The sequence below is a fragment of the Delphinus delphis genome, chromosome 10, assembly GCF_949987515.2.
Source record: "Delphinus delphis chromosome 10, mDelDel1.2, whole genome shotgun sequence".
NCBI classification, from domain to species: domain Eukaryota; kingdom Metazoa; phylum Chordata; class Mammalia; order Artiodactyla; family Delphinidae; genus Delphinus; species Delphinus delphis.
Window position 1 is genome coordinate 29,574,080 of NC_082692.2, and position 21,771 is coordinate 29,595,850.

Below are 21,771 nucleotides of genomic sequence, written 5' to 3' on the forward strand. Positions count from 1 at the left end.
TTTTTCAGTCAAGTGTCAAACATATGAAATGAATCTTAACTGTAAAACCACAGATGGTGGTCAACAAAATACAAATGAAAAGAAGTAAAACTCAAGACGATAATGGGAAGCAAGGAGAAACTATCACAAAAAAAAAAGAATGAAAAAGAAAAATTGTGAAAATCAGTACGTGGTACTCATATAGAGAGCTTTTCTTGATATCTGAAGAAGTTTAATGAAGTATTTTAAGATATTCAAAAACATACAAAGCACCAAAACAATAGCAGTCTAATCACACTTCTGGACAGTTCTTGGTGAATACACTCTAACCTGCTCATCTGGAGAACTGAAGCTTTAAAAACACAGAGCTGGTAAACATCAGTACTGGGCACTTTTCTGATCAAGGGTCCCTACGTATTTGAGGAATGATTATGATTAGAGAAGAAAAACGCCATACCCGTCCTATCTCCTTTTGAAGGCAAGTTTATTCTCCTGTCCACAAGCTGCAACTCAGCAACTCCTATCTATGTGAGTGCCCCTTTGGAAGCAGAGCAGAAAAGTGTTCTCATTGGCAGCAGTGTAATTTCGACTACTTTCCTTTCAGAGTGACTAAGGACCCACCTAGGTAGCCTGAGAACTGAGGAAAAAATCACCTGTGTTGCATTTACTCTATTGCCAAGGTTGGATTAGACAGTCATCCCTGTTCACTTTCAGATCAACCTGGCCTCTGACACATGGGACAGAGACTGGTGAGGCAGTGCACTCAAATATAGTTTAATTTTCAAAGAATGTAAAAAAAATATTTTTAATTTTGTGTTTAAAGTTCCTCAAGTGGAAAAAAAAATCAACTATTCATCTTTTTCTTTCTTAAACTTAAATAAAAAACATTTTTATTAGGAAGATTTTCAAGCATACAGAAGAGTAGAGAAAAATAATACAATTCCCTATATATCTATCATGGAGATTTATCAATTGCTAACATTTTCACCATATTTGCATCTTTTTTTTTTTTGCTTAATTATTTTCAGTTACATTAGAGACATCATGACAGTTCATCCCTAAATACTTCTGTATGCATTTCTAAAACCCTAAGGCTATAATTCCTTAATAACCTTATATTCATTTATCATATTAGCAGAAGAAAACTAGCTGGCTTTTGAACACAGCTCAACAGGAAAGCAGAGGAGACAAACACAGAACTCGTGACAAACTCACCAGCTAGAATCAAGATAAATACCTATGTGTCTGTAAATGGCAGGTGTCACTCCTTGCCAGAGCTTTAGAAAGCCTTCCTCTTGGACAATCCCCAGGGCCGTGCGCACCATGCCCCTATAGGGAGCAGACTCTCTTGCACCGTCTCCCAACCGAGCAAGGGCAGCTTCTCCTTGTATTTGGAGTCGAGTTTTTGTGAGATCGAGGGGAAAGGTTGCTAACAACAACAACAAAAACAAAACGAGGGGGAAACCCATAACATTCAGAGAAACAAACAAAATTTTTTAAAAAATCACAGGACCCATATTTTAGTCAGCACAAGATGGGTGATTCTCAAATTTCAGAATACATCAAAATCAGCCAGGGAGGTTGTTAAAAATTACACATTTCCTAGCCCCACGCCTGTGGAGTCTCAGTAGGTTGATGGGGTTTAGACATCAGTTGATTCTTATACACTCCCAAATTTGAGAATCACTGTCCCAGAGCAGCCCCAGAGCACCAGAAAGAAAGCAAAAAGTGACAAGCCCTTGGGTTCTTTTTCAGTCAGAAATTTCAGTCCAAAACCTACTTTAGTCCTTAATGTTTGCCTTCCAATGTGAATAATTTCCAGTATCCATTGCCTGTGATGTGCCCTGGACTGCAACCATGATTAAGAGCCAATGTGACTTTTAGAATACTGTACAACCATGATTAAGAGCCAATGTGACTTTTAGAATACTGTACTAGTTATGACAGGTTCTTAATAAATGCCAGATGAAGCTGAATTCTGTCATTTCGTGGGTGATGTTTGCATGTAGACGAATCACTGACCTGATGTCTGAGAAAGAGAAGATGCAACATAGGGTTTATCGTGTCTTTTATATCAAAGGGTGGCAGGCTCAATATTCTTTCAATTAAGGAATATGTTGAGTTGGTTTTCCAGCACTGATGAGTTTTATGCATGGCTTCCTTACAAATACCACCTGTACTTGAAAAATTTTTCCCTAATGATTACATCTTGAATTAGAGATAGATCTCTCATCTGGAAACAGAGTGAAGCTAACTGGCTCACATAAGGAAGATCAAGCTCATAACTTTATACACACAATGATTCAGATAAGTTCATTAACATTAGTGACATTAAGTAAGTCTTTTCAGTGACCACCACCTGATACAAAACCATAGCTATGCCTTTTCCAAGAGAACACAGAGACGGGGGAAGAGAATATTCAGTCTTAACCACTGGTCTTTGGAAAAGTTAATTATCTTGCTGTTGGTTTTTCTAAAACACAAGTTGTGTGCACATAGAGAATTTAAGCAATCCTCTGTTGACATATGAAACCTGAAAAGTCTTAAGATATAGGCACCTCTATATTAGCATAGGTTATGCCTCTTAAAATCACTTTGGTTTTCTTGCTGGTTACTTAAATAATGCTTCAGGTTCTGATCCTAAATCATTTTGTACTCAAAACCATCTCATATTTTGATTCCCCTTCCCCCATTCAATTCTCCATGAAATTTTAACAGGAGGAATGTTCCTTTACAAAAGCCATTGGTCACAGGGGGAACATCAGGTTAAAAAAAACAAAACAAAACAAAACCGAAAACATACCTAATCATTTAGCAATCTGCTTTTAAAATCTGTTTAAGTTAATGAATTGTATTTCAGTAGAAACAATGAATAATAAAAATTCGCCATCAGCTTTGGGAGAAGAGAAAAAAAAAACCAGAGGGTCCAAAGGGCAAGAGTGGAGGAGCACTAAGGGCAAACAACAGATCATGTTCTGCCTCTGCTGGAAATACAAAGTACACTCATTTTAGAACAGGACAAACTAACATTTACACATCCAAGCTATTCCTTTTTTTTTTTTTTTTTTTTTAACGGGCAAGAAAATGAAAGGGTAATCTTAAAATGCACAGTGAAGGCAGGGAAAACACAGGCACTCTAGTCACAAAATTCTTGGAAGAAACACCACCTGTTCTTGCAAGGGCATCATAGTTCTGCTCTAGGTAGCCCCTTAAGTTTTCTCTGACTTGCTTATGCAGATGTAACTGTTCATCCTCTCTGCTCTTATGATACTTAATAACATCTTCATTATAATAAGTAGCATAATGTAATTGTCTGTCTCTGCATGTCTCCCCACCAGCCTGTAAGAAGGTCAGGGCTGGGTCTTCTGAACTCTATCTCTACTGTCTCCAGCACTGTCATAATAGTGTTGCAATTAGCGGTTGCCTTGCCTTGGGTTTAACGTTTATATATTATTAACTTCTCAGAGTCCTGCAAGGTAAACACAGTATAGATGAGTTCCACGCAAAGAGGTCAACTGGCAGATGCTGAGTGGATGCTCGGTAAGTGATGGGTAACGAACTTAAGTCCCACAGGTTGGGTTCACAACTTGGACCCAAAACACAACGATATAGTGAGGCTGCGTAAGAATATAAGTAACAGAGATGACCTCAATAAAGATGAAGAGTGGACTGGGTTTTAAAAAGGGCATCCTCACGAAAGAGAAAATGATCCCTATAGAGGAATGACAGCTCAGGAAGCTTCTAAACGGACACATTCAGGCGCAATAGCACACCCGAGGGAGACGAAATTGGAAGGAAGAGACCTTCGTGACCTCCAATCCCTCCTCCTTACAAGGTTGGCCTTGCCCCCACCCTGCCACACCTGCAGGACAGGTGTGGACCAAGAGGGCTGCATCCACCCAGAAACGAAGCCACCCGCCCGGTCCCCCACCCCCGCGCGACCCCTCGACGACTCGCGGGGGAGGCCCAGGCTGGACGGCCGGGTACCTAGCTCGGCCACGGTGGCCGCGCAGCCCGACAGGAGGAACTTGCTCGCGCGGGGCCATCTCTGGGCGAGCGGCGAGAGCCTCTCCTCATCCTCCGGAGTCGACATTCAGCAGCAGCACGGGAGGACGATACGCCCCTTCTGGCCCGCGCCCCGCGCCGCGGCTGGCCTGCCACCTGGCCAGAGCGGCTCCTCCTCAACCGGCGATCGGCGGGGCGGGGACCATTTCCCTTGCTCGACTCCGCCAGATGGGCCCACCGAACCTGCACCCTCTCCCTAGCAGCCTCGGGCTTGAGCAGCCCAGTGGGGTGAATTCGGAAAACAACGCGAAGCCCGCGAGGCTTCTGGGAAATGTAGTCTGCGTGGCTCCGCCCCTCCTGGACCGAGTTCTCTGATTGGTCGCGGACGAGCCGCCCGCCGCGCCACCAGCCCCGGTCTCCATGGCAACAGCGCCACATCTCTTCCTCCACCCCCTGCGCCCACACCAGCAGGATCCAGCCCCTTCCTTCCGTCCCGCGTGGCCAGAACTTGAAAGAAAAGTGGACGTAGGAGGGAGTGATGATGCAAAAGTTACCCAAAAATTGGGGCGGGGAAAGGAGGCTACAGTTAGGAAGGCGAACAAGCTGCAAAAGGAACAGCGGAAAGTTGGGAGGTCGGGAGGGTGCCCTGTTCTGGGGGAAGGAGCAAGTACCACAGCAGCGAGACTTTTCCCTTCTCTGATTCAGGAAGGTGCTAGACAAAAACATGGAATTCATTTCCCCAACAGTGGTTATAATCTTAGGTTGTGTTGCTCTTTTATTATTTCTTCAGTGGAAGAACTTGCGTGGACCCCCGTGCATAGGGGGCTGGATTCCTTGGATTGGAGCTGGATTTGAGTTTGGAAAAACCCCTCTAGAATTTATAGAGAAAGCAAGAATCAAGGTATGTGACCTTAGCAGGTGGGGTTTCCGGAAGAGGTAATGTTTTCTTTTTTATTTTCTTTCATTGTATCTCAAGTGCAATGTTAGAACATGGGGAACCTACCTGCTGACCACAATTAAACGATCTAGCCACTTATGAATTCCTCAACGATCAACAACTGTGTCTTATGCAGGGTTTTTCGAAAGAAACAGATTTTCATCAGTTATAAAGTACAAGGCAGCTTGTAATTGCCTTTTTGGAAGTAGAGATTAAAAGTGCTAGTTACTTCATCGTAGCTAAAAAATCCTAAGTGTATACATATTAACTAAATGCTTGCAGTAATTGGGAAGACAGAAGCGTAATACAAGTAATTTCAATTTGCTTAATAAATTCGTATCCAGATCAAGAGTTAACACCAGGCTATTGTAAAAACTGCTTGCAAATTCGGTCTTTACAAACATAGTGGGCACTATATTTTCAGCTGGTGTTATTTGGTGATAACATTTTCACTGTCCACTAAGGATATTAGTAATTGTTGTTGCAGCACATATTTTTGTCTTTAAAATAGCTTTCAAATATATCTTTCAAAAATAGTACATAGGTTACTGCTTTTTTTTTCTTTATTTCAATGGACATTCTTGTGTGTATGCTCCTGTGTGTGTTTGTACTTTGCACTTACCTGATTGTTTCATCACAATGACTTCCTAAAAGTGAAATTGCCCAAAGGGCATTAAATTGTTTATATTATTGTGTTACTCTTGCAAAAGGATGTACAAATCCTTTTTCCTTTTCTTTTCCTTTTTCTTTTCCTTTGAGTGTAGGGGATTTGCCTCGCTCTTCATATCCTGGACCACACTAAGTACCATAATTCTTGTTAGTCTAATAGATGAAAAATAATATCTTTTTTTTTAGAAGTCTCTAACCATTCTTTATTTTTCAATACTCACACAATTTATACTCAAGATTGTATTTTTGAAAATCTTAGGGAAAAATACTATCTTTTAAAGAAATACTTCTTTGTCTCCCATAGCCTTCCTTAGGTATATGATTTTGATAAGTCTTAAGGAATGTTTCTAAAAGCTTGTCTCAGAAGGTCAAGCAAGGTCACAAAGATTATTCTGTTTTCTTCTAAAAGGTTTATAGTTTTGCATTTAACATTTAGGTCTATGATCCACTTAGAGTTAGTTTTCTTGTAAGGTCTACGTAAGGGTTGAGTTTCAGTTGGACCTCTGGATGTCCAATTGTTCTAGTATAATTTCTTGAAGGACTTTCCTTTACTCATTGAGTTGCCTTTGCAGCTTTTCAAAGATTAACTGACCGTATATGTGTAGATCTATGTCTAGCCTTTCTATCCTATTCCATTGATTTGTATGTCCACTCCTTTGTTAACACTGCACTATCTTAAATACTACAGCTTTATAGTAAATCTTTAAATCAGGTAGTGAAAGTTCATGGTTTTTTGTCATTGATGTGGCATTCAAGATTATTTGCATTTTAATATAAATTTTAGAGTTGGCTTGCCAATATCTATAATAAAGACTGTTGGAAGAATGTTTGGAAGTTTGTTAAGTCTATGGAAAAATTGAGGGAGAATTGACTTTTTAATGATATTTTGCCTTCTAATCTATGAACTTCCTCTATGAACTACCTCTCCCGTTTATTTAGCTATATAATTTCTTTTAGAAATATTCTGTAGTTTTCAGTGATGGGGTCTTGCCTGTGATTGTTAATTATTTTCTGAAATATTTTATATTCTTGAGGCTATTGTAGATACAATTGTTTTCACTTTTGTTTTCCAGTGGTATCCCTCTGGCACATAAAAGACACAATTGTTCTTGTATATTAACTTTGTATCCTGTGATCTTGCCAAATTCACTTATTAGTTCCAATAGTTACTTTGTAGATTTCTTAGGATTTTTATACATACACAATATGTCCTACAAACAGATAAATTTATTTCCTGTTTTCTGATCTTTATGCCTTTTATTTCTTTTTTCTTGCATAAATAAAGAGGGACTTCTAATATATTGTTGAATAAAGTGGTGTGCATAGACAAGCTTGTCTTCTTCCTAATATTCGGGGAAAAGTGTTCAATGTTTCACCATTAAATTTCTTATTATCTGTAGATTTTTTCACAGGTGGCTATTTCAGTCCTGACCTTGATCGATACTCAGAATTCACAGATGCCACAGGGAAATAAATGATGACCTATTGTCTGTTCACTTCTACACACTTCTCTGTGGAGTTTTAGTCCATTTAGTTCTTATTGTTTCCCCAACTCTCTGACGCCTTTAAAAATATGATCTTTGTTATCTATCCCTCTTTTCTCTCATCCTACACAGAAACAGAAGCATCTGCATGTTTTAAAAGCTGCAAAATATTCCCTGAATCATTTCACTTAAACAGTCACCTAATGATTGACATGGTTTGTTTTCCATATTTTACTATTGTAAATAATGTAGCAACAAATGTCATTTCTATGTGTGCAAGTATATCTGTGGAGTAAATTATCAGATTCAAAGTGTAAATGTATTTTTTAATTTAATTTTTATTTTATATTAGAGTATAGTTAATTTACAATGTTGTGTTGATTTCAGGTGTACAGCAAAGTGATTCAGTTATACATATGCATATATCCATTCTTTTTCAGATTCTTTTCCCATATAGGTCATTACAGATTATTGAGAATACATTTGCAACTTAGAGGGAAATGGGAAACTTTGTGAGTGTTTTGAGCAGAGGAGTGATGTGATGTGATTTAAATTTTAAAGGGTCATTTTGGGCACTCTGTTAAAAACAGGAACATAAAACTAAAAGAACATAAAACATAAAACTAAAAGAACAAAGTTCAACCATAGGTTGTTTCTAACCCTCCTGATAATCTTGAAAACAGGGCTCAAATATCACAGTGTTTGATATAATTTCCAATCATTATTTCTAATTATTATTTCTACTACCAGAAAGGAAGGTACAAGCAAATAATAACACTATCAAAAGGAAGGTTAAATATTACAACAGAATAAATTAGGATTTTTATAATTTAGATTTTGCTCAGTCAAAATTTATAATTATTATATATAATCATAATAGTTTTTATCTTGACCGTGAATTCAGCATTGGGGCTCTTGAGGAACACTGTCTGAAGCATAACCATGGTCCAGTAACTTATTTATTAGAAACGCTTACTAATATGGTCTGTATTTATGTGTTTTCTTTCAGTATGGACCGATATTTACAATCGTTGCTCTGGGCACCCGAATGACCTTTGTTACTGAAGAAGAGGGAATTAATGTGTTTCTAAAATCCAAAGAAGTAAATTTTGAACTAGCAGTGCAAAATCCCGTCTATCGTACAGGTAAACAGTATTTTCAGATAGTTCATTTGAAATGCAACATGGAATCCAAGAGCAGTTTTAGGTAACAATCACATCTTCACTCCTCTATCAAGAATGAGGCAGGCCCATTATTCTGTTCTTTAGAGTAGGGATAGAAAAGAGTATGTGATGAATTTAGCCCATGTAGAACAAATTATTGGCAACCTAAAACATTTGGATATCCATTAGCTATGTGTAAGAGGTGAGGTCACCTCACTGATGTTTACTTGGGAAAATATTGGCATCTGCAGCCTGTTGCAGCTCCCAAACTGTCACTAACTCTGCTCTGCCGCTGTGTATACAATGTTATACAGGCTGTAGCTCTTGGCTTTATCTCATGTTGCTACTCTGCTCCTTGAAAGTAGAACTGCACTGCTTAGTAAGCCCTTTACTATGGCATTTCCTGTCATAGTCCACAGGGTTATTGAGGTAAGTGGGGCTCAGCTTCATATAATTGGTGCCCTTTCTTTCCCCATCCTCAGAGACTGCTGGACTGAATTTGTCAGCACGCTTCCAGTGTGACTGTCTGCCTTTCTTTCTTTCTTTTCTTTTTTTTTTAAAATAAATTTATTTATTTTATTTGTTTTATTTTTGGCTGCGTTGGGTCTTCGTTGCTGTGTGTGGGGTTTTCTCTAGCTGCGGCGAGTGGGGGCCACTCTTCGTTGCGGTGCACGGGCTTCTCATTGTGGTGGCTTCTCTTGTTGCAGAGCACGGGCTCTAGGCACACGGGCTCAGCAGTTGTGGCTCACGGGCTCTAGAGTGCAGGCCCAGTAGTTGTGGCGCATGGGCTTAGCTGCTCTGTGGCATGTGGGATCTTCCTGGACCAGGGCTCGAACCCGTGTCCCCTGCATTGGCAAGCAAACTCAACCACTGCGCCACCAGGGAAGCCCGTGTCTGCCTTTATTTCTTCCCAGGCTGCAGACATACATGCTGAGGCCATTTGTCCTCCCAAGAATGCAGAGCTGGTTCATTTTGTGCCTGGTTCTTTTCTCTGCTTTCACAATGTCTGTGCTTGCTTCTACCATCTTTTTTCTCCTTGCTTCCCTTTTTGCATCTTTCTTAGGTTCATTTTCATATAGCTTCTTCTTATGCGTTTCTTGCCATTAAGACAAAAAAGTTTGTTTTCAAGGCTGTCAGTTGATCAGTAGCGTGATGATTGTTTCTTGTTGCTTGTATGAAAAAATCACAACATGCTGGGTCCAGTTTTTTGACCCGTTAATGCTTCTTGATATTTAGACTATGGAATTCCAGATTAAAGAAATACAAATATTTTGAAGACTCTTGATCTGTAAATTCACATATTCCTTGAGAAAAATATACCCACTTACTCACCTATCATAGGTGTATTGAAGTGATCACGTTTTTCCACCTCTGCCTCCCCTGGGGACTTGCATGCTTAAATATTTCTATTTAACAGATGAAATATCTTAATATTTACTCTTGAGCCAGCTTCCCATTCCTTTCAATTATTCCCCTACCACGGAGACAATGCATGCTCAGGAAGTCCACAAATTATTTTTCATTAACTTATACAAAATGTATCCTACATGTAATAGGATGATGAAATATAAAATTAAAAATTAGTTTTTGGAAAACTTACTTTGAAGACAATAAAAGAGGATTAAAGAAAAATATAAAGGAATAGTGTAATGAGTTTAAAAATTCATACACTTAGCACCCAACCAGACCAGGTGTGAGTATCAGGAAAGGAGCGTGAACACTAAGATAAAGGAAACAGTGGGGCTAAAGCTATTGGGGTTAGTTTAGGAAAGCCCTGCTGGTGGAGGTGATATTCAAGAAGACACTTGAAGGAGAGAAGAAGTTAGCAGAAGAAATGTATGGCTTGTAGGTGGGGGGGGGGGGGTGATAGGGGTGGGAGGGTGAGATCAGTCAAGTAGAGAACATTCTGAGCAGATAGAAGAGCTCATGAAAACGCTGAGATGTATAAAAGAGTGTGTGTTTTCAGTATACCTGGGATTTATGTTTGGAGGGAGAAAGGGCTAGCAATGTGATTGTAGAGCTGGAAAGAGGGTAGAACGCCTTGTAAACTTTGTTAAGGATAGGAAGCCAATGAAAAGTTTTAAACATGGAAATAAAATCACTAGATGTGTGTTTCCCAGAGGCTTCCTTAATCACCCCCATACAAATCATCCCTTAAGGTGAATTACCCTACGGACTTTCACTATCTCACAGTCTATGTTGGATCTTCACTTACTTTTATTTGCAGGAGGTGATTCTATGTATTAGGTGAATTTTGGCTCTAGTCTCTGCTGATCAAGGAATAGAGAGGGAGGTCTATTGACTGCTTCAAGAATTGGTTGCATAATTCAAAGAGTCATGTACCAAAATGTTCATTGCAGCTCTATTTACAAGAGCCAGGACATGGAAGCAACCTAAGTGTCCATCGACAGATGAATGGATAAAGAAGATGTGGCACATATATACAATGGAATATTACTCAGCCATAAAAAGAAATGAAATTGAGTTATTTGTAGTGAGGTGGATGGACCTAGAGTCTGTCATACAGAGTGAAGTAAGTCAGAAAGAGAAAAACAAATACCATATGCTAACACATATATATGGAATTTATTAAAAAAAATGGTTCTGAAGAACCTAGGGGCAGGACAGGAATAAAGACGCAGATGTAGAGAATGGACTTGAGGATGCGGGGAGAGGGAAGGGTAAGCTGGGATGAAGTGAGAGAGTGGCATGGACATATACACACTACCAAATGTAAAATAGATAGCTAGTGGGAAGCAGCTGCATAACACAGGGAGATCAGCTCGGTGCTTTGTGACCACCTAGAGGGGTGAGATAGGGAGGGTGGGAGGGAGACGCAAGAGGGATGGGGTATGGAGATATATGTATACGTATAGCTGATTCAATTTATTATACAGCAGAAACTAACACAACATTGTAAAGCAATTATACTCCAATAAAGATGTTAAAAAAAAAAGTGGTTGCTTCTTTTGAGAAGTGTTTTCTCTGTTTATAGCATCAATCCCAAAGAATATCTTTTTAAAACTGCATGAGAAACTTTATATCATGGTGAAAGGGAAAATGGGAACTTTCAACCTATATCGATTCACTGGACAACTGACTGAAGAATTACACAAACAGCTGGAGAATTTAGGCCCTCATGGGACCATGGACCTGAACAACTTAGTGAGGTAAATAGATGCCTTATTATTTAATTTTGTTTTTTTGGAATAAAAAAATTTGAAGCCTATACATTGGACTTCACAAATTTTCTGGTGGATTAATGACGTCTATCTAGCTAGGCGATTAAAAGATGCTATTAATCTTTTAAATTCTGATTAATGGGCAGTTTTCAGTTAGCATTTCAATTTGAAGGTAAGCAAATAGACCAATAGAATCATTTTAACACGTTTTAATAATAATTTCTCCCTAGTCATTCCTTATAATTTTGTATGCGCTACATGGATTTTCCTCATGTAATTGTCATGCATCCAATTTTGATAAAACATTCAGTGCAATTTGTGATCATTAGAAGAAGAGGACATTGAGAGGAGAGGGAAGAGGATAGAATCAGAAAGTAGATGACAAGGGTCCAGGAGATGTCTGTGAGACTTGACAAGGTGGCTGAGGGAAAGCCACCCTGAGCCTCGGTACTGAGCCCAGGTCCTCTGAGAGGGGAGGTACTGAGAGGCAAGCAAGACAGGAGAGGACAGTGGGGGGAACCACGTAGCACCCAGCCATGTTCTGGAGCTTTCTGGCAAACGTAAGGGCTTAGCAGGGAGCTGTGAGAAGAATTCCCCGCACGTGCAGGGCGATTTGGTAAACCAAAGTTACCCATGAGGCACTTTTCCATCTCAGTGGGATGCTGGAGGCATGACCAACCATCCAGACTCAGAAATACAGCAACATCGAATAGTTTGTTAGGGTTCCAGAAAGAGAGAGAGGAAAAGTAAAAACAAAAACAAGCAACCAATCAACCAAACTTTTAACACGCCCAATATCTACAACAAAACAAAGCAAATTCTTGAATGACTTTGAAACTTGGAGGGAAAGGAGATCCTGAGAAATTTCTGTGAGGAAATGATGGTGAATAAAAATGGAATAAACAGTACTTAGTGTTACTAACCTGGGGCATATTAACAATCTCTGATATTCCCTTATTTAAGGACCCCACAGAAATAATTTTATTCACCTGAGGGAAAACTTGCTGATGATAGATACTATATTTCAGTCTTTCGGTATAGTTCAAAGTTATAGGATCCTGGGAGATACTAGGAATTTGGTGACTGATATTGCCCTTGATTCTTCGTTTGGTTATTTTTGGCTGCTGTCTAAAGGTACGAACTGTATCTCAGTTATCGTTATTATTTGCTAAATAAATGCTTGTTGAAATCATATTGAATCGAGCTCTTTCTGTGTGTCATCTCACATTTGTCAGGATCTAACAATACTTGCTTAGAAAGCATTTGAAAATCTTCAGATAAATAAGACCACAATTTCAGTTACCCCTAAGTTATCTTGAGCACAGAAAGCAAATATTAAAACCTCTTAAGAATGACTTCCCCCCCCCAAAAAAAATATATCACATATGATTGTCTACCCCTAATATATAGCTATTCAATAATGCCTTCTTTTGTAACCTATGCTTTTCTTCTGTGGTCATTGGTTCTGACGTTTTATGTGTTTCTATCTTTGTAGGCATTTCCTTTACCCGGTCACAGTGAACGTGCTCTTTAAAAAAGGTCTGTTTCCCACAAATGAGAGGAAAATCAGGGAGTTCCATCAGCACTTTCAAGCTTATGATGAAGGTTTCGAATATGGGTCCCAGTTGCCAGAATGTCTCCTCAGGTAGAGAGTTGTTTCCTATGTTAATTCCCCGATCAAGCTCTTCTCAGCTATTCATACATTTCTCTCCTTTCTTTGTTCTAAGTAGCTATAACAGCAGTTTAAGTGGAAGAGACAGAAGCTATTTCTTAAGACCAGTTTGTGTGTGTGTGTGTGTGTGTGTGTGTGTGTGTGAATTGAGGGAGGAACTGAAGAGAGATGGATGATTTCCTCTTATTCTCATTTTGAGGAACAAAAACAAGAAGGAGAGGGGAGAATATGAGAATGAAATGAAGAATCTATTTTGAGGCCTTTTATGCCATTTACAACTTATTATTATCACAGTCATTGCTACATCATCAAGTGTGACCCGTGTCAGAATCCGAAGTCCTTATTCTCCCTGAGGCAGAAGTAGGTGTGGTCAAATGTATTTCTCACAGTTGGCTCAGATAAAAGTTTATAAAACGGTTTGATTGCAAAGTAACACATGATATTTTAGTTTCTTGGCAGTTGGTCTGAAACGATGACTGGTCAGAAAAGATTAAAAAGCTTTTAGTCAGTTTGCTTTGCCTCACTTAACCCAGCAACGGGTCCCTGGGCAAGATTTTGATCCTGCTGTGACTGACAACAGCCAGAGCAAACTTAGACCAAACAAATCATGAGCCCTGTTTTCTCTCTTTTTTTGTTTTTAATAAGTTTATTTATTTATCTTTGGCTGTGTTGGGTCGTTGTTGCTGTGCACGGGCTTTCTCTAGTTGCAGTGAGCAGGGGCTACTCTTTGTTGGGGTGTGTGGGCTTATTGCAGTGGATTCTCTTGTTGCGGAGCATGGGCTGTAGGCACGTGGGCTTCAGTAGTTGTGGCACGTGGGCTCAGTAGTTGTGACACACGGGCTTAGTTGCTCCGAGGCATGTGGGATCTTCCCGGACCAGAGCTCGAACCCATGTCCCCTGCATTGACAGGTGGATCCTTAGCCGCTGCGCCACCAGGGAAGTCCCCAAGCCTTGTTTTCTTATTTAGTGCCGGCCCTTTAGGAATGCAAATGTTTATTTGCAAAAGATACTAAAATGTGGCTGCCTTGCCCCCTCAATTTTCCTTGTGGACTAATAAGTCTGAAGGTAGATTTCTCATGAAGTTCCAGCTGAAAATGAAGAAGACATTTGGAGAAATAATTAAAATTCCATAGACATAGTCCCTTTTCTGCTGTGACTTGTTACTCCTAGAGTGCTTTCAAATTAATTTATCCACATATTTTTTCTCACCTAGAAACTGGTCAAAATCCAAAAAGTGGCTTCTAGCACTTTTTGAGAAAAACATTCCAGATATAAAAACATGCAGATCTGCAAAAGATAATTCCCCGGTAAGTATTCCTTAGCTTTTTTTGCTAAAATACCTGAGACGAAAACAGTCATAAACTACAATTGTTAAAAAAATATTTTTGCTAAAAATCATGAGATGTGTTACATAGATACCATTTTTGTGCCAACCACTGTGTTGGATGTTTACATACGTTATTTTATTATTGCATCCTCACAGCAGTGAGGGAGATATTAACCCTATTTTACATAAGAAAAAACTGAGGCTACAGACAACAAAATGACACAACAGCCTGAGGGTTTTTTTAATATTTATCGATTATACAGTTGGTTGTGTCAACAGTCACAGGTGAGAGTTATGGCAAATTAGGCAAAGATAAGAAAGCTCGACAAAGTTGACTTTTTTCTTGAGGCCACCAAGGCTAATTGTTTCTTTCTTCAAATGCAACCAGATAGTGTGGTATAATTTAAAAAGCAACGCACTGGGAGTCACTGTCCTAAGTGTCCTAGATCTGTGGTTCTCTACACGTGGTCCTTAGACCAATGGTACCAACGTCGCCTGGGAAACCACTCAGGGCAAAACGCTAGGAGCCCAGCCATCTGGGGTTTTATACACCTTCCCGATGGTTCTGATGCTTGCTAATGAATGGTTCTCAGCCGTGGCCACTCATTAGAATCTCTGAAAGCTTTTGAAAACTACCTGATTCTCCAGACTCACCGTCTGGAGATTCCTTTTGGCCTGGACTGCCTGGGCTCAAGTCCAGTCACCATTGTGTGACCTTGGGCGTGGTACCTAACCTCTTGGCCTCAGTTTTGTGACCTTGGGCATGGTACCTAACCTCTTGGCCTCAGTTTTGTTAACAAATAGTTAATATTTGTAAAGCACTTGAAACATAGTAAAGACCGTGTGAGAGTTTATCATCGTTATCATGGAAAAAATCATTTCATATCTTTTAGCATTGAAAGATGATATCAGACATTTTTGTTTGTTTGCGTTTAGTTATGATAGCAAGTGATAATCACAAACAACTCTGCTTAACACTGGAGAGGAAGATCACCTTAGAAAAAAAGGAATGTGCGAATGTTTGGGGATCTCCCTCTGGAGTAAAGGGAATAGAAAGCTAGACTGGAATGCCCTTCACTGACAAACTATGTTTCAGCTAAAGAATCTATTTTATAAATGGATCCAGACAAACACATTTTTGTTTTCATTATTTTCCAGGATTTAGAGGTAAAGCCATGTGTGTATAAAAGCTGTACCCAAATAGATCTGTAATCTATGAGCCTAGAAAACAGGGGTTTTAATGCCCCAGTTAAAACTCCCTGCTGACAATACTTCTAAAATAGCATTTATTTTTCTTACTCTGAAGAAATGAGGCACTTTAATCATAGGTACTCGAACTCCCGCTTTGAATAAAGACAAATTTTGACCTCTGCTGACGCCAATTCAATGTTTATGACCGGGATAGAATTCAGTTTGAACACTCATGAGCTGCGTAACTTCATTTTTTAAAAACTGTTTTGTTTCTGTTTTCCTGCAGCAGTGTTCACACAGAGTTCACGTTTTTATGCCCACAATTTTTTAAAAAATGCAGGCTAAGAAGAAAATAAAAGATTCTGTTGTCTTTTACTGCATGAGTCGATTTCAATGTCCTAGTTAAGCAAAGGACTGGAAGAAGTTTTTTGTTTTTTTGTTTTTTAAGTATTATACACACGTTTTCTCACATCATAACTTTATCACGTTTCAACATGAGTGATTTCTCCCATGTTATTCTAGATATAAATTAAACTAGTATTTTCATTTACAATTAAGACTGCACCACAGAATAGCATATCAAAAGAATGAAATACATCTATAGGATCTTTCATGAAATATAAACTTTGTACCATAACAACTTGCATTGTAAGTCTGATAGAAACCAGGAGTAAATGAAAATTATACTTCAATTATTTTCAAATCTGGTAATCCATTATTACAGAAACAGTAACAATAAGACATCACTAACACTTACGGGGTACTTACCCTGTGCCAGGCGTAGTGTTAACACATTTCACAAATTCACTGCTCATTTCTTTTTCGCAACAACTTTAGTACCTGGGAAACTGGGGATTATTAAAACCAGAAAGCCAGGGATCAGAGCGGTTAATCACTTTTGAAACACTACGTGCCTCTGTAAGTAACAGCAAGAGCCTCTCGTCATGTATTTTCTTTGAGAGTGATGTAATAGGTATTTTCTGTGTTGTAGGATCTGAAGAAAAACCACTGCGTTCTGGTGCAGTGCAGTTCTCTGAGTCCCTAACCCATGAGAGTTAAGGACTGGGTCTCTAAGGGGCAGCATAGCCTAGTAGCTAAGATTGTGGGCACTGGAGCCAGGGCCAGCCTCGCAGGATTCGAATCCCAGCTCAACCATTGACAAGCTGTATGTCACTAGCAAAGTTCCCTAACCTAATCGTGCTTCCATTTCCTCAAATGTAAAATGGTGACAATAACAGATCTACTCCTTGGAGCTGGGGTGAGGAACGAATGCTTAAATACTTGTGAAGCCCTTAAACAGTACTTGCCTTCCAGAGCAGTGACTAGACTTTAGCTACCATTATTTCTGTTACCTAACTTGAATTAGTTAAGATTCGAAGTGCACAAGTAACTTAATGAAAATGTTATAATGTCTGAATTTGTTCCTCGTGATGGGGATGACCGTTGGCAAAGGCAAATCTGGGAAGCCTTCCAAGGAAGGAAATGCTTTCATGGAATTTGTGTGATGACTTGAGAGCAGCCATACTAGGTGACCTTGGAGAGGCCCTGATCTGACCTGGCACCGTCCATGTCAAACGTCAGTTCTCTGCATGGTTTTAGAGTATTGCAATATTTATCATATACTGGTTTGGCAATTCCCTTACCCATGATATGTAGGCTGAGAATTTGCATGGCACATGGGGGTAGGGTTTTCTCCTGAATGCTCCAGAGATCTGTGTTGTTTGCATTTTCCTAAGAGCAGATGTTAATTAAAAAAAGAAAAAAATATTTAAAGATAACATTCGTCAAAATGGTAATGTGTACTATGTTTTGTTTTAAGTACTTTATAGGAAGTAACTCATTTAATTCTCACAACAATCCTGTGAGGTAGGGTCCATATTATGACCATTTTACAGATGAGGAAATTGAGACACAGAGAGCTTAAAGTACTTGCCCAAGGTTACCCAGCTATTGAAACCAGGTTCCCATTCCACATGTAAGGATCTTGGAAGTTGCCACTTCATCCTCACACCGAGTAAAAACTTAACAGACTGAAAAATCAACAATTCTTGAAAGAGAGGACACAGAGCAACCTGCTGCCCCCAAGACTAGAGACCAACAGGCAAATACAGGGAGTTGACATTTCCCAGAGCACAGACCTGAGAGTGGAGACTGCCGTGGGAACCTGCGCCAGGGTAGGAAAACCCGAGCTGTAATTAATGAATTGCTAGAGGTTCAGTGCAGACAATTCGCAGAGTTCAAAACTCCATGGGACCTGGGACCCGGTCATAGAAGGACCTCCACAATACTGTGAAACTTACCTCCAGGAGGTGGACCAGTGAAAAATCCCCTAGGGCTTCTGACAGGGGAAGGGGGAAAAGAACAAGTTTGAAATATGCCACAGTGCTCTGTTCTTAACCAGGCCTGCCCTCAGGGGAAAATAGTTAAATAGAACTTAACCTGCTGGAGGATTATCAGAGCCTAACTGACCTGGGGAAGAGGAGTGTCCAGTTGCAGCCACCTCTAGCCATCCTGTCCCACCTAAGGAGGGAGAATAAGACTGAGAAACACTTGTGAAGTTCACAGTCCAGAGGCACAGGCTCATGAAAAGACAGAGATCTAATCATAAGACTTGAATGCTTCCCCTCCCCTCACACCTAACCACCACATTACTAAAGACCTATTTATAGCCATTCCTTTTATCCAGCACAACATGTCTAGCCATCAAGAAAAATTACAAGGCAAAAAGAAACCTCCACAATTTGAAGAGACAAAGCAAGCATCAGAACCATTCGTGGCCGGGATATTAGAATTAACAGATTGGGACTTTAAAAAAATATATGATTAATATGCTAATGACTAAATGATAAAGTAGGCAGTATGCAAGAACAGATGGACAATGTAAGCAGAGAGATGGAAATCCTAGGAAAGAACCAAAATGAAATGCTAGACAGAGATTAAAAAAAAACCAAGTGACAGAAATGAAGAATGCTTTTCATGGACTTATTAGTAGCCTGGACACAACTGAAGAAAGAATCTCTGAGCTAGAGGAGATTCAGTCCTTGAAAGCCAAAAAGCAAAGAGAACGAAGACATAAAAAACAAAAATAGAACAGAATATTCAAGGACTGTGGGAAAACTACCGAAGATGTAACATTCATGGAATGGGTATACCAGAAAAAGAAGAAAGAGATGGGAACAGGAGAAATACTTGACACAATAATGACTCAGAATTTCTCCCAAATTAATGTCAGACACCAAACCACAGATCTTGGAAGCTCAGAGAACACCAATCAAGTAAACACCAAAAAAACTACACGTCAGCATATCATTTTTAAATTACAGAAAATCAAAGATTTAAAAAATCCTGAAAGAAGCCAGAGGGAGAAAAACAAACAAAAAAACAAAGAAAAAACCCACTATACCTATAGAAGAACAAAGATATGAATTACATCTGACTTGTCCTCAGAAAGCATGCAAGCAAGAAGAGAGTGGAGTGAAATATTTAGTGTTGAGAGAGGAAAAAACATCAACCTAGGACACTGTACTCTGTGAAATTGTCCTTCAGAAGTGAAGGAGAAATAGAGTCTTCTTCAGACAAACAAAAATTGCGGGAATTTTGTTGCCAGTAGACCTGCCTTTTAAGAAATGCTAAAAGAAGTTCTTCAGAGAGAAGGAAAATGATACAGGTCAGAAACTCAGACCTCCATAAAGAAAGAGCGAGCATGAAAGAAGGAATAAGTAAAGGTGAAAAAGAAACTTATTTTTTCTATTCTTAATTGATCTAACAGTTCAGATTGATATCAACTTGATAACAGTTTGTTCAGATAATAAAATAGCAACAATATATTCAATTATATATGCTTATATGTATATTATATGTATATACATGTGTGTATGTGTACTTATGTGTGCTTATGTATAAGTGAAATGAATGATGGAAATGATACAGGGACAGGAGGGAGGAATTAGGATTATTTTGTTACTAGAAGGTACTTACACTACCTGTGAAGTGCTACAGTATTATTTTAAAATGGACTTGGATTAGTTGTAAATGTATATTACAGACTCTACAGACTCTAATAAAAATAAAAATTGAAGTATAACTTGATATGCTAAGAAAGGAGAGAAAATGGAATCATATAAAATGCTCAGTTAAAATCACAAAAGGCAGGAAAATGGTGGAATACAAAAATAAGAACAAAGAATAAGGGCAGCAAATAGAATACAGTAACAAATATGGTAGATACTAATCCAGCTATATCAGTAATCACTTTGAATGTCAGTGGCCTAAATTAAAAGACAGAGATTGTCACAGTGGATCTAAAAACATAACCCAACTATATGTTGTCTACAAGAAACCCACTTTAAATATAAGGACACTTTATATTTAATATAGATTAAAAGTAAACAGATGTAGAAAAACATACCGTGCTAACACCAATCAAAAGAAAGCAGGAGGAGCTGTATTACTTTCAGACAGAGCAGACTTCAAAGGAAGGAAACTTATCAGGCATAATGAAGGACATTACATAATGACAATGAGGTCAGTCCTCCAAGAAGACATAACAATTCTTAATGTGTATGTACCTAGCAACAGAGTGTCAAACTACATGAGAGAAAAACTGATGGAACTTCAAACAGAAATAGATGAATCTACTGTCACAGTTGGAGACTTCAACACCCCTCTCTCAGAAATGGACACATCCAACAGACAGAAATCAACAAGGATATAATTGAACTCAACACCACCATCAATCAACTGGATATAATTAATTAAGACTACTTAATCCAACAATGGCAGAATACATATTTTTTTCTCAAGCTTATATGGAATATTCACCAAAATAAACCACGTTCTGGGCCATTAAACACACCTTAACAAATTTATTAGAATAGAAATCATATAATGTCTCTTCTCAGCCCACAGTGGAATTAAACTAGAAATCAATAACAGAAAGATAACTGGAAAATCCCAAAATACGTGGAGATTAAACAACACATTTCTAAATAACACGTGGATCAAAGAAGAATTCTCATAAGAAATTAAAATATTTTGAAACAAACTAAAATGAAAAACCAACCTATCAAAATTGTGGGAGGTAGTGAAAACAATGCTTAGAAGGAAATTTATACCTGGGGGTTGAAGCAATCACCAGTGGCCAATGATTTAATCAATCGTGTCTATGTATGAAGCTTTCATAAAAACCCAAAAGGATGGGGTTCAGAGAGCTTCTATGTTGATGAACACTTGGAGATTTGGGGAGAGTGGCATGCTTCAAGCAAGCACAAAAGTTCCTTGGGGGCTTCCCTGGTGGCGCAGTGGTTGAGAGTCCACCTGCTGATGCAGGGGACACGGGTTTGTGCCCGGTCTGGGACGATTGCACATGCTGTGGAGTGGCTGGGCCCGTGGGCCATGGCCGCTGGGCCTGCGCGTCCGGAGCCTGTGCTCCACGGTGGGAGAGGCCACAATGGTGAGAGGCCTGTGTACCGCAAAAAAAAAAAAAAAGAAGAAAAAAAAGAAAAGAAGTTCCTTGGCCTTTACCCGTACCTTGCCCTATACATCTCTTCCAGCTGCATGTTCATCTGTAGGCTTTATCGCATCCTTTTATAATAAACCAGTAATCTAATAAGTAAAATGTTTCAGTTCGGTGAGCAGCTCTAGCAAATTAATCAAATCTGAGGAGGGGGTTCATGGGAACCTCTGATTTATATAGCCAGTCAGTTAGAAGTACAGGTAACAACTTGGACTTGCAACTGGCATCTGAAATCCAAGGAGGGGGTCTGTGTAACTTCCAAGCCTTAGCCAGTTAGTCAGAAGCACAGGCAATAACCCGGGCTTGCAGCTGACATCTGAAGAGCAGGGCAGAGTCTTGTGGGACTATACCCTTAGCCTGTGGAACATGATGCTATCTTTGGGTAAATAGTGTTACAATTGAGCTGAATTATAAGACACCCAGATGATGAACCAAGCATTGTTTGTGGTGTGTAGAACCCCCCTCACACACATTGGAAATTGGTACTAGAACCCCTTTAGCAAGGATGTCCCCTCCCACCACTCTTTTTCAACATAGTACTGGAAGTCCTTGCTAATGCAATAAGGCAAGAAAAGGAAATAAAAATTATACAGATTGAAAGGGAAGACATAAAACTGTCTTTGCTTGCAGATGATGTGAACATATGT

The 21,771-nt window shown here is 39.2% G+C and overlaps 2 protein-coding genes across 8 annotated transcripts in view; one reads left to right on the forward strand and one right to left on the reverse strand.

Annotated features, from left to right (window-relative positions):
- SLC25A27 (solute carrier family 25 member 27) overlaps positions 1-4,265 on the reverse strand; it is a 30,025-nt gene extending 25,760 nt beyond the window's left edge. For all 7 annotated transcript variants that reach the window (XR_009520820.2, XM_060021706.1, XM_060021707.1 and 4 more), the window contains exons 1-2: positions 3,967-4,265; positions 1,217-1,408 (exon numbers count right to left, since the gene is read on the reverse strand). Coding sequence is in view for 6 of the 7 variants with exons in the window: in XM_060021706.1 (XP_059877689.1) it covers positions 1,217-1,408; positions 3,967-4,072 (298 nt within the window). In the remaining variant the exon portion in view is untranslated. The remainder of the gene's footprint in view (positions 1-1,216; positions 1,409-3,966) is intronic.
- Positions 4,266-4,500: 235 nt separating this feature from the next.
- Positions 4,501-21,771, forward strand: part of CYP39A1 (cytochrome P450 family 39 subfamily A member 1) — an 83,424-nt gene continuing 66,153 nt past the window's right edge. The window contains exons 1-5 of the mRNA XM_060021713.1: positions 4,501-4,885; positions 8,084-8,219; positions 11,233-11,407; positions 12,915-13,064; positions 14,305-14,398. Of these exons, the coding sequence (XP_059877696.1) occupies positions 4,709-4,885; positions 8,084-8,219; positions 11,233-11,407; positions 12,915-13,064; positions 14,305-14,398 (732 nt within the window). The 5' untranslated portion in view covers positions 4,501-4,708. The remainder of the gene's footprint in view (positions 4,886-8,083; positions 8,220-11,232; positions 11,408-12,914; positions 13,065-14,304; positions 14,399-21,771) is intronic.